At 35.6% G+C, this 13,234-nt stretch overlaps 1 protein-coding gene and 1 pseudogene across 1 annotated transcript; both read right to left on the minus strand.

Annotated features, from left to right (window-relative positions):
- Window positions 1-1,596: 1,596 nt before the first annotated feature.
- On the minus strand, window positions 1,597-2,595 carry LOC125112973 (olfactory receptor 5L1-like; annotated as a pseudogene).
- An 8,835-nt stretch (window positions 2,596-11,430) lies between these two features.
- On the minus strand, window positions 11,431-12,369 carry LOC125112899 (olfactory receptor 5D18-like). Its single transcript, XM_047755388.1, is given in 1 exon segment — window positions 11,431-12,369. A coding segment is annotated over 1 exon segment (939 nt).
- Between the last annotated feature and the right edge of the window lie 865 nt (window positions 12,370-13,234).

The raw sequence follows: 13,234 nt of genomic DNA on the forward strand, positions 1-13,234 counted from the left end.
AAATGAAGCCTGAAGGTGCTTGATGTGTACTTGAGTGTTTAGTTTTAGAGAGATAATAATCTGTTGTAAGGAATTTGAGAACAGATTTAATAAAAAAAAAAGTCTTTGTGCAGTAAAGTGCAAATTCCTAGAATGCCTTGTTTGTAGACTTGTAACTCTTCTATCCTTTAGGCTGTTCTTCTGCTCCTGGGACTTGCAAACTGAATTTCCCAGATAGCTTTTTTTTTCTTTTTTTTTGTTTTTTGTTTTTTGCCATTTTCTTGGGCTGCTCCTGTGCCATATGGAGGTTCCCGGGCTAGGGGTCGAATCGGAGCTGCAGCCACCAGCCTACACCAGAGCCACAGAAACACAGGATCCAAGCCTCGTCTGCGACCTACACCACAGCTCACGGCAACGCCGGAACCTTGACCCACTGAGCAAGGGCAGGGACCGAACCCGCAACCACATGGTTCCTAGTCAGATTCACTAACCACTGCGCCATGACGGGAATTCCAGACATACCTAGGATATACCATGTGTACGGTGTATTGAAATAAAGCAAATATACAGAATCTACGATAGTGTGTGGGATCACCACAATAAACTGAATATCATTAATAAAGGCAACAAAAATTTTGGTGTGCAACAGCATTATGTCTAAAAAGTGTACAAAGCTTAGTAGAAAAATAATTTATTGCTAAAAATGCTAACCACTATATAAACCTTCAGTGTGTCATAATCTTTTTGCAATAGCAACATCAAATATCACTGATCTCATATCACCACAACATATACAATAATGAACATGTTTGAAATATTTCAAAAGTTACCAATGTGTGACAAAGAAACACAAGTGACAAAATGCTGTTGGAAAAATATTGCTGATAGCCTTCTTGCACAATAAAGCAAAGTGGAATAAAACATGGTATGCCTGTGCACATACACAGGTACATACACAAACACATATACAATACACTTGCATACACACTAATTTGTTTCAGAGATTATTCTAAATTAAATGCACTTGAACTGTTGTTTAATTTTCCTAAAATTTCTATGATATTATTACTAAATGTCTCCATTTTTCAGAGGTGATGAAATATGAAGTTCTAAAAACACTGGACTCAGCAATGACAACAACAAAATGATAAAGGAAGCAATAAATAAACAATAAACAGGATATATAGACATGTGAGATTCTCATTCTGTCCATAAATTGATAAAAGGTGTGTTCTTCACTATAAAATAACAGGTATTGAGTTTTCAAATGACTTTCAGTCCCCATAATAGATATTAGAATAAATGTGATTCAAGTTAGATCTTCATTAAGCTGCTGAAGCTTTTACAGTAAAATAAATGTGTGTGTCTAAACAGTCCAGTAACCATATCCATTTAAAGCATTTTAGATCAAATATAAGTGAAGAACTAGAATATGAATTTTGAAATATGTTCAATTCTAAACTTGTGAATAGTTGAGAAACAAAAATAAGTGAATCAAATTACACACTACTATCAACATCATAAATGTCCCCCCACTCCAAACCCTACAGTCCATCAATTCACCTTTCCATCAGCCTCCACTTTGGGAATGAGAATCCTGCTAAAAAAATATGATCTCTATGAAAATCTTTTGGGGTTCACCACTTTTCTGAGAGCTTCTTTCATGTCCTTGTTCCTCAGACTGTAGATCAGGGGGACAGCATGGGAATCACTATGGTGTAGAACAAGGTGGCCACTTTGTCTATGGCCATACTGTTTTTGACAGAATGGGGCTGGCAATAAATGAAAATGAGTGTTCCATGAAAGACAATGATGGTTGTGAGGTGGGAGGCACAGGCAGAAAAGGCTTTGGGTATTCCTCCTGCATAGTGCATCCTCAGCATGGTGATGAGAATGAACAAATAGGAGGTGAGGATGATCACATTGGATATGATCTCATTGAACATGGCCACAATTAACTCATAGTGACCTCTTTACAAGCAAGAAATGAGGGGGCATATCACAAAAGAAGAGATTGATCACATTTGATCTGTAGTAAGGAATCTTAAGAGCTAAACACACGTGAATCAGAGAACACACAGTCCCACAAAGGTAGCAACAAGACACCAGCTCCACACAGACATTTTGGGACATGGTGGACATGTATAACAGTGGGTTAGAGATGGCCAAGAAGCAGTCATAGGCCACTGCAGCCAGTAGGAGGACCTCAGTTACCACACATGTGCAAAACAAGTAAATTTGTACAACACACCTCAAGAAGGAAATGGCTTTGTCTAAGCCATTTATGATGTTAGCTAGCATCTTGGGAACAATGATTATGGAGTAACAGAAATCCACAAAGGAAAAGTGGCTGAGGAAAAAGTACATGGGGGTGTGGAGGTGATGGATGACCTGAATCAACCCAATCATGCCCAGGTTACCCAAGATTGTGATTCTGTAGGTGACAAGAAACACCAGGAAGAAGAAGCCTCCTAATAGAGGGGCATCTAAGAATCGAAGGAGAATGAATTCTGTGACAGAGGTGCAAATATCCTTGTCTATGACCAAATTTATTGAGGCTGAAAAAAATGTTAATAGATATTCTCCATTATACCATCCCAAACTCAGTTTTGACATTGTCCTAAAAACACTTGAGAATTAAGTAGGATAGTTAAATTTTTTTCAGAATAGAAACAGGACATTTTTTTGTGAAGTTTAGGAAAGTTTCGGACATTGTGGCACATATAGGCATAGTGTTCACAGTTTAATTCACAAATCATACAAAAGCATTCACCACTGTTAAGAGTATATATGATTTTTTTTATTACTCAATGAATTTTTTACATTTATAGTTGTTCATTGTGCATCAAAATCCAATTTTAGAGGATTTCCATCCCACAACCCCAGTGCATCCCCCCACACCCTGAATTGTCTCCTTTGGAAACCACAAGTTTTCAAAGTCTGTGAGTCACTATCTGTTCTACACAGAAGTTCATTCTGTCCTTTTTTCAGATTCCACATGTCAGTGAAAGCATTTGGTGTTAATATCTCATTGGATGACTGACTTCATTTAGCATAATTTCTAGGTCCATCCATGTCGCTAAAAATTCCAGTATTTCATTCATTTTAATGGCTGAGTAATATTCCATTATGTATATGCACCACCTCTTCTTGATCCACTCCTCTTTTGATGGACATTTATGTTGTTTCCATGTCTTGGCTAATGCAAAGAGTGCTTCAATGAACATTGGAGTACATGTGTCTTTGTGAGTCATGGTTTTCTCTGGATAGATGCCCAGGAGTGGGATTGCTCGACCAAATGGTAGATCTATTTTTAGTTTTTCTGAGGAATCTCCATACTGTGTTCCATAGTGGTTGCACCAATTTACAATCCCACTAACAGTGTAATGGGGTTACTTTTCCTCCACACCCTCTCCAGCACTTAATTGTAAGTAGAATTTTGATGATGGCCATTCTGGCTGGTGTAAGGTGATACCTCATCAGGGCTTTGATTAGAATTTCTCTAATAATGAGTGATGTTTAACATCTTTTCATGTGTTTTTTGGCCATCTGTATGTCTTCTTTGGACAACTGGCTGTTTAGATCTTCTGCCCATTTTTTAATGGGGTTGTATGTTTTTTGGTATTAAGCTGTAGAAGGTGTTTGTAAATTTTGGAGATTAATCCCTTGTCAGTCAATTCATTTGCAAAGATTTTCTCCCATTCTGTGGGTTGTCTTTTCATTTTGTTTAGAGATTGCTTTGCTGTGCAGAAACTTTTAAATTTAATTAGGCACCACTTGTTCATTTCTGTTTTTACTGTCATTACTCTAAGAAGTGGAACTGAGAAGATGTTGCTGTCATTTATGTCAGAGAGTGTTTGGCCTACATTTTCCTCTAAGAGTTTTATAGTATCTGGTCTTATATTTAGGTTTTTAACCCATTTGGAGTTTATTTTTGTCTACTGTGTTAAGGGGTGTTCTAATTTCATTCTTTTATGTGTGGCTGTCCAGTTTTCCAAGCACCACTTCTTGAACTGGCTATCTTTTCTCCATTGTATATTCTTGCCTCCTTTGTCATAGATTAGTTTGCTGTAGGTGTGTGGGTTCAATTCTGGGCTTTCTATCCTGTTCCACTGATCTATATTTCTGTCTTTGTGCCAGTACCATACAGTTTTGATGATTGTTCCTTTGTAGTATAGTCTGAAGTCAAGGAACCTGATTCTACCAGCTACATTTTTCTTTTTCAGGATGTCTTTGGCTAGTCTGTGTCTTTTGTGCTTCCAAAAAAACTTTAAAATATTTTGTTTAAGTTCAGTGAAAAATGTCCTCAGTAATTTGATAGGGATTGCATTGAATCTGTAGATTGCCTTGGTTCGTATAGTCATTTTGATCATATGGATTCTTCCAAGCCAAGAGCATGGTTTGTCTTTCCATCTGTTTGTGTCATCTTTGATTTCTTTCATCAGTGTCTTATAGCTTTCAGAATACAGGTCTTTTGCCTCTTTAGGTAGGTTTACACCTAGGTATTTTATTCTTTTGGATGTCATGATTAATGGGATTGCTTCCCTAATTTCCATTCTGAACTTTCATTGTTAGTATATAGATATGCCATTGATTTCTGTGTATTAATTTTGTATCCTGCGACTACCAATTTCATGGATGAACTCTAACAGTTTTCTGGTAGAGTCTTTAGGATTCTCTAGGTATAGTGTCATGTCATCTGCAAATAGTGATAGTTTTGATTCTTCCTTTCCAGTTTGGATTCACTTTATCTCTTTTACTTCTCTGATTGTTGTGGCTAGGACTTCCAAAACTATGTTGAAGAGTAGTGGCTAGAGCAGATATCCTTGTCTTGTACCTGATCTCAGAGGGAACTATTTCAGCTGTTCACCATTGAGAATGATGTTAGCTTATATGTGAATATATACCAATAAAATGGAAAACCTAGAAGAAATGGACAAATTCTTAGAAAGGCACCATCTTCCAAGACTAAACCAAGATGAAATAGAAAAATTGAACTGACCAATCACAAAAACTGAAAATGAAACTGTGATTTAAAAACTTCCAACGAAAAAAAGTCCAGGACCAGATGGCTTCACAGGCAAATTCCATTAAATATTTAGAGAAGAGCTAATACCTATCCTTCTGAAATTATTTCAAAAATTTGCAGAGGAATGGATACTCCCAGACTTATTCTGAGGCCATCATCACCCTAATACCAAAACCAGACAACGATACCACGAAAAAAAAAAAAAAAGAAAGAAAACTACAGGCCAATTTCACTGATGAACATATGATGCAAAAACCCTCAACAAACCACATCCAACAATACATTAAAAGGATTTTACATCATGATCAAGTGGGATTTATCCCAGGGGTGCAAGTGTTCCTGACTATCCGCAAATCAATCAGTGTGATACACCACATTAACAATCTGAAGAATAAAAACCACATGATCCTCTCAATAAACACAGAAAAAGCCTTTGACAAAATCCAACACCCATTTCTGATAGAAAACCCTTCAGAAAGTGGGCATAGCGGGAACATACCTCAACATAATAAAGGCCATATATGTATATGATTCCGTAAACAAGTTCCACACAATTAGAATTTGTAATTGAACCATTATAAAGGCATCCAATATTACTTAATAAGCCATTTTAAAAGGAAATGTAAATATCTTTTTCATGGCAGTGTTTATACTGGGTTTTTTTTAATAAACTACAAAGGAATGTTCTTTTTTTTCCTGCTGAATTGATACAAAGTTTGTTAATCCATAAAAGTTTATTTTTATCAATATATTTTAGATAGAGAGATGAGTTTTTGTACTCTATGGTAGTATCTTTTCCATAAAAGTGGCATAATGATTTTAGAAATTGTGCTATAGAATGTTGGTCATTGTTCCAGAAATTGTTACTCATTTCCCCAGTATTTATGATTGCAAAACTTAGAAATAATGAGTCAAGCAAAAGGTTCAGAGTTATGGTACACATATGTCATGGAAAACTATGCAGCTTGCTAAATAATATTTAATGACCTGAGAAAAGACTAGGATAAAATAAGTGAAAAAAATAATGACAGATTGCAGATATAGGATGTTATTTATCTGTCATAAGTTGCACACTTCAGTCTCAAAACACACAAGCAACATAAATATTTCATTTCAATTACTTTAAAAAAACAATGCAGAAACTTGTCTGAATTCTCACAAAATGTAAGTGATATGGAGTGTTTTTTGTTGTTGTTGTTGTTTTTTTTTTTTTTTTTTACTAAAGGTGGGGTACATTCAAAGCCTTTGCTGTATTGAAAATGCCACAGATAGTAAATATGCTCATTTATTCTCTCACCTGACCCTTAGCAACAATAAAATTCTTTAGAGGTACCAGTTGGTTATTCCTGGAATAAAGGGAATCTGTCATAAAACTGAACACATCTGGGTTTTTCCCTCATATTTCAAATAATTTCAGAGTAAAGGATATGTGAACTAAGAAAGCACTGATTTGTCTTCCAAGGCTAGTAAAAGTGAGGAATTTGTCTTTCTATGAGGAAAGTAGTACATTATTTTGAGTACCTTTCCTGTTTTTAAATCAACAGGCTGCTCATTACTTATAGGTCAGTGATTCTTAACCAGGAGTGTTTTTGATACCTATTAGACTTTCAGAAATATTTGGAGACATAGTGGGTGGTCACTGTAGGGAGGGTTACTACCAATATCCAATAGGTAGAGAACAGGACACTGATAAACACTCTACAAGGCACAGGATAGTGCCCCTCCCCAACCAACCCTGCACACATACTTACAGCACATGCAAACACAAAAATATGACCTGGCCCAAGATGTCAACAATATCAAGGATAAGAAACCTGGTATGGAGATACATCTATAGTCTCTTTGGCACAAGGTCTAAGTAATCCCTATGTGTCTGATTCAGAGGTGATTCCAAAGTCTGTACCCCTTCATAACAGTCCTGGGAACCCCTAATTCCCACCCTCAGCATCAGAGTGATTTTCAGGAAAATCTTCATGCTGTCTATATCAGGCTTAATGTACAGCATTAAAGTGAGAGAGGAGGAAGTGGGAAGGAGAGAGAAATCAAACATTCAAGTTTATACTCTTTCCTCTCTTACACTAATAGCTGTTACAAGGTATTTCCTCCTGAGATAAAATTGTCTCCATTTCCCATTGAGATTGTTTCTTAGTACAAAAAGGGAAAATAACCTTCCAAAAGGAATGCCCAGACCATTGCATTTCTTAAAATAATCTCTAAATATAATCTAAATACATACTTTAAAAAACATATCCAATGCTACCACCACCTTTAATGATTCCTTCCTCTCTTATAATTGGCTATAATGATTTATACCAATAAGAAAAATAAAACAAAGCAAACAATATTCCAGACCCAAGAAAATATTATTCCCTCCAAAATAGAGTGTAGTTCAACCAACCTATTGATAATCTTTGCTTTCCTTGTTTCTGAAGATGCTATGAAGGAAAATCTCACAGGCTTTATATTTTTATATGTTTATATACCTGTAGCCCATATTCCTTATGCTTCCAAAACCAATCATTGATCTCTGTGGGTCCTAAATAAGGTATGAAGAAAACAACATCATCTTGGGACTCAAAGTATTAATGATTTTTACAAGATACAAGAAGAGGGGGAAAACTATCCCAAGTTGGTACATGTTATCATAACAGGACCTGATTACTTCCAGAGGTTACAAGGAATTGTAGAGCATTGCCTGCTGCATCCCAGCATTTCTCTGTGAACCATTTGATTATGTTGCAGTTATGAAATGCCTGAATAGGTCTTAGAAACATTGCCTGTCTTACAACTCAGAGTTCCTTCCTGGAGGTCCAGAGTTTTACCAAATAAAAAAAAAGTGGTGGGGATAATGAGCATCCTCTGCTGAGGAAAATAGTAATTGCTTACACTTACCGACCAGCTCATATGTGCCCTGCTCTGAGTACAACTAAAACAATTCATCTCTATAAAACTATGTGAGATAAGTATAATTATGTACCTTTACAAATGAAGTGATTGAGGCATAGACAGGTGTAACTTGAAAGTCACACACTAAATATAATGGGCCTGTGTGTTGCTTATTGATTTGTGTCACTGATGTGACCCTGTGAGGAAGAGCAGAGCTTCTGAGCATACCGGGTGGCATACTCCCTGCTCAGTGCTAAGGGCTTTTAATGGGTTTTCCCAAAGTATCTCCCCCAGGTCTGTACATTTTCTGACTATATAAGAACACCCTGCATCAACAGTGTTCAAAGGAAAGTCTATGGTTTGTGTCCTTGGATACACCAAACATTCAAGAATTCCTCCAATGTAATTTGTTACAAGTAATATATTTCCAAATTCACAACCACCTACATAGGTTTCCATAAAACTTATCCAGCTGATAATTTCCTGAGATGGGGGAATGCTTCTCCTTCCAACCCAGCACACTCAACATTCCTCTTCTTTCATTTTTCAGAAGAAAGGGTTCCCATATTCCATATTACTCTGTGAATCACTCTAATTAGAAAAGCAAACTTCTAAAATGTAAATATAAGAATATTTTGACAGATTGTTTCTATGAAGCCTGAAGTTTACAAGACCAAGGCTTGACTTCTTGTTTCTATCGTTTATATATTCCTTTTCATGGAAAATATGTGCCTTGAACATGTCTTTTATATAATACAGTGATGTTTGAAAATGACATATTAGTATATTGATGATTATATTTGCTTATCAAATATTTTTTATTCTTCTTTGTATACCCTGAAACTAATGCCACAATATCCATTCCCATAAAAAGAATGTCTCATGACAGAAAAAATAATGAACATCTATAAAAAACATCATTGACTATGATTTTTATATGATCTGGACAATATACACACAGGAAATTTTTCTTACTTATTTATCTTAGATTTAAAGACAAGACATGTTTTTAAATAATATAAATATAAATATTTAATTCAATTATTTCATAATCATTATCCATAAATCAATTTTTATAAATATGAAGTTCTAAATTTTTGATGAACTCTATTTATACCACATAAGATAATATCATTTTACTTGACTATTGCATCCCAATATTCAATGAAATCAACATTATGTTAAAATTTCTATCCTTTTTAATTGCACATTTTCATCAAGTTGCCTGTAAGAGGAAGACTAGCAGTTCTGCTTAGTTAGTATATGATTAGAATTGGGGACGTCACTGTATTAATATCAGAAATTAAGGAAGTCAGTGGTTTTCATGACTGCATAGCAAATTGCTCCAAGACATATGATTTAAAAACAGCTGCTTTTCATGAATTACTATGACATGAGTCAGTAAGGCAGCTCTGCTTATCTGATCCTGCCATGATTGGTCTTGGCTGGTTTGCCTATGTGTGTGACAGTAACTTGGCAGGTTAGTGGATAAAAGGGCCTCACACTCAACTCTAGTGGTGGGCTAGATGCCAGGTCATGTGATAAGTGTGTGCACTATGTTTCTCATTATCTGCTTGTTCACATGGCAGCCTTCCTGAGACTGTGATTATTGAAAAGAATATGATTGTGAAAACACTGAGATTATGAAAAGGACAGAGGTCCTCTCAGAGACTTGAAGGTGGCACAATGTCACTTTGGTGGCCTTCTATTACCAAAGCTAGTCACAAAAGCATCCTACATTCAAGGAGTGGAGAAACTGATTCCACTATTTGTTGAGAGGAGTGGAGGGGGTCTGGCTACCTGGAGGCTAGAGAATGAGGACCACGTGTGTAGTCTAACACAATGGGTGACAATTCCTATTGAAAGATATTATCTCAAGAATTTTGGTCTTCAATAAAATTGGAAGGCAATGTAATTGAGTGTTTGTGTGTGTGTGGCCATGCTCATAGCATGCAGGCATTTCCTGGGGCTTGGAACCTGAGCTGCAGAATTTACCCAAGCCAGGGCAGTGACAACACAAGTTCCTTAATGCACTGAGCCACAGGAGAACTCCAGAAGGCAATCTAATTTTGTTTAGTGCATTATCTAAAAAAAGAAAAATCTTTGTGAGAAATTGGCTGAAATATCTGTGTGTTCAAACTATTAAAGCACAATTTCTGACAGTTTCTATTGCCATTTACCTTTAATACTATCAAATAGTCTGTGTTTTCATTTATTAAAGGGTAGAAATTTGGGAAATTTATCTAGATATATTGAGTAGAGAGAAGGGTTTATAAGTTATTCAAGCAAAAGTGAGCTATTAATGTTAGATCTGGTATTTATAATCTGCCAGATTAAGCAGGTCTGGATGCTACTGACTATCTGGTTTTCATTTTATTTTGAATATAGTTACTTAGCCAAGTCATTTTCAACTTGTAGGGCAACTCCAAGCACTTTTTTGAAGTAGGATTGTAGTTAAGAGTATTCAGACAGGATGGTCAGGATAAAAAAAAAACAAAAAACAAAAAAATAAACAAAACAATGGATTATCAATGTTTTTGATGTCCTCACAGAAATAATAATCACATGAAATGCAGATTGGGCAGAAAGCACATCATACTTTCTTTTGCATTTGAGATATTCTGAGATCTAGATCTACCATTTTTAAGCCTCTGGTGGAGTCTATCTTAGCTGGTCATGTTGCCACACTGGAGCTCTTTTAAAAACACATTCAGAATATAGATCTTATCTTATCAACTTTCATTCTTGCTGAGTGACATAGGTGCATAATACAAAACACAAACACTCAAACACACACAGACACATATACATTCATGTTAGGCAGTATTCACTCAATTAACATTTTGTTGGATATTTGACTCTGTATTATATTCACTCCTCCTTGTTTGCCATTCATTAGTCTCCCACCCCCACCAAAAAAAAAACCTCCAACCTTTTTGAAATATGTCTCCTAAAACTCTGACTACTCTGTTATCCCAGACCAGGTTTACATAATACTTATTATATGAAGGGATTTGAACTTTTATTTCTCTTAAACACTCTGTGATACTTAGCATATTCTACTTTATACAATGGTCAATTTCTTCACCACCCTATTTTCAAAAATAGATTTCCATTCCTTGAAGGGATAAAGACTAAGTTTTATCTTAACAACTATTTGAGATTTTATAAGGGAAATGCATGTGTTGATTGAGAGCTTAGTCTACTCCAGGCATAAAAAAGGTGGATTAATTTAATATTTCTTAAATTTACACAATATATTCCACATGATGTCTATACTGTTTTTTAATCTTCACAGTCATATTAGTTTATGTTGTCTCAAATATTTAGATGAAAAATTAAAGATTTTAAAGATTGTGGATTTTTTTCCAGTAAGTAAAAGACTGAGACAAGCTTGGTCTCTATTAGCCAAAATCCAATTTCTCCCCATTTTATAACATGAACTCTGCATTGATTTTAAAATTATATTTTAAAATGAACCTTAAGAGATACATTTTGTTTACATATCAAGGACAAACTCAACTAAAATAATATACTTAATGAGAAAATAATTTAGTGTCTGTTATTTTGCTGACTGTGTCCTTGACATCCTTATTTCTCAGACTGTAGATCAGGGGATTCAACATGGGAATTACCACTGTGTAAAACACAGATGCCACTTTGAATATGTACCTGGAAATTTTGGTGTTGGGTACACAGTAGAGGAAGAGGATAGTGCCATGGAAGATGGTGATGGTGGTCAGGTGGGAGGTACAGGTGGAGAAGGCTCTGTGGTGACCAGTAGCTGAATGCATCTTGAGGATGGTGCCAATGATAAAGATGTAAGACATGAGAATAATGAAGGGTGTGCTGATGGCATTAAAAGTGGCAAAAATGAAATGCAGCAACTGATTGAGAAAGGAGTCAGGGCAAGAGAGGAAGAACAATGAGAATTCACAGAAGAAGTGATTGATTGTGTTGAAAACCCAGAATGATAATTTGGTAACAGTGCATGTGAGTAGCAAGGAGCAGGCTACACCCCAGGCATATGATCCCAAGACAAGCAGGACACAGAGTTTCTGGGACATGGTGACAGTGTAGAGCAGAGGGTTGCAAATGGCCACAAAGTGGTCATAGGCCATCACAGCTAATAAAAAGTATTCAGTCACCACAAAGGTACAAAAGAAAAATAATCATATTATACAGCCTACCAATGAAATGGTTCTGTCTTCTACTAGTAGGTTTATCATCGTCTTGGGAGCAACTATGGAGAAATAGCAGAAACCCACAAAGAAGAGGTGGTTGAGGAAAAAGTACATGGGGGTATGCAGTTTGGGTTTAATTTTGATTATTACAATCATCCCAAGGTTTCCTATAGCTATGACACCATAAATGGCCAGAAATATCAAGAAGAGGGGAACTTGAAGTTCTGGGTAATCTGAGAAGCCCAGGAGAGTGAATGTGGCCCCACATTTATTTCTCTCTGATGCTATCATGGCTTCTATTTGAAAGAATCTGATTTTGTGCTAAAAACAAAAATATTAAGAAGTGTGATCATATAAGACACTCGGTTAATTACTCTTTGCCAAAATTTGGAAATGAAATAAAATATCTCTTTAAGATTTTCTCTGTTTATGTTGTATGCAAGTTGAGCTAAATGTCTAAAATTTCAAAACATGATCACTATTCTAAAATTATTTTTAGTCAAATAATACAATTATTGAATTTTTTAGTTCTCAATGGTAATTCTTAATATTTACAAATAAAAGTGTGAGATTGAGATATTTGGTTTTTTTTTAAAAGAAATTCTCCAATAACACTTTTATAACATTGTAAAAGCAGCATCAAGCTGAAATGAGAAAGAAATTAAAACAAATATTTCCCAGGAGAATAACTAAATATAGCAAATAATCTAACTTGGAAATGTCTCTTTCCTAGGCCCCTCTCTCCATTTTTGCTCCCTTTATAACATAGAAGATATTTATTTTTTCTCTATGTTGCAATTGAAGGAGACATTAAATTCTTGAGATAATACTACATACTGAAGAAATTTCATGAGAAAATAGAAATGTAAAAGACATATATTTCTCTAACTAGTGACCACACTTCTAAGATCCTACCATACTGGGAAATGCTTTCTCTATCATTTCTGATATGGTTCTCTTTGGTCCCACAACCAAAGAAATAGGTTTGTTGTTGTTGTTGTTGTTGCTATTGTTGTTGATTTCATGGCTACACTTGAGGCTTATGGAAATTCTGGGGCCAGGGATTGAATCTAGCCACTGCTGTGCCAAATATATTAACCTTCTGCACAGTGCTAGGGATTAAACCCACACCTCCACAGTGATCAGAGCCACTACG

The sequence above is a fragment of the Phacochoerus africanus genome, chromosome 12 (assembly GCF_016906955.1).
Source record: "Phacochoerus africanus isolate WHEZ1 chromosome 12, ROS_Pafr_v1, whole genome shotgun sequence".
Lineage (NCBI taxonomy): Eukaryota > Metazoa > Chordata > Mammalia > Artiodactyla > Suidae > Phacochoerus > Phacochoerus africanus.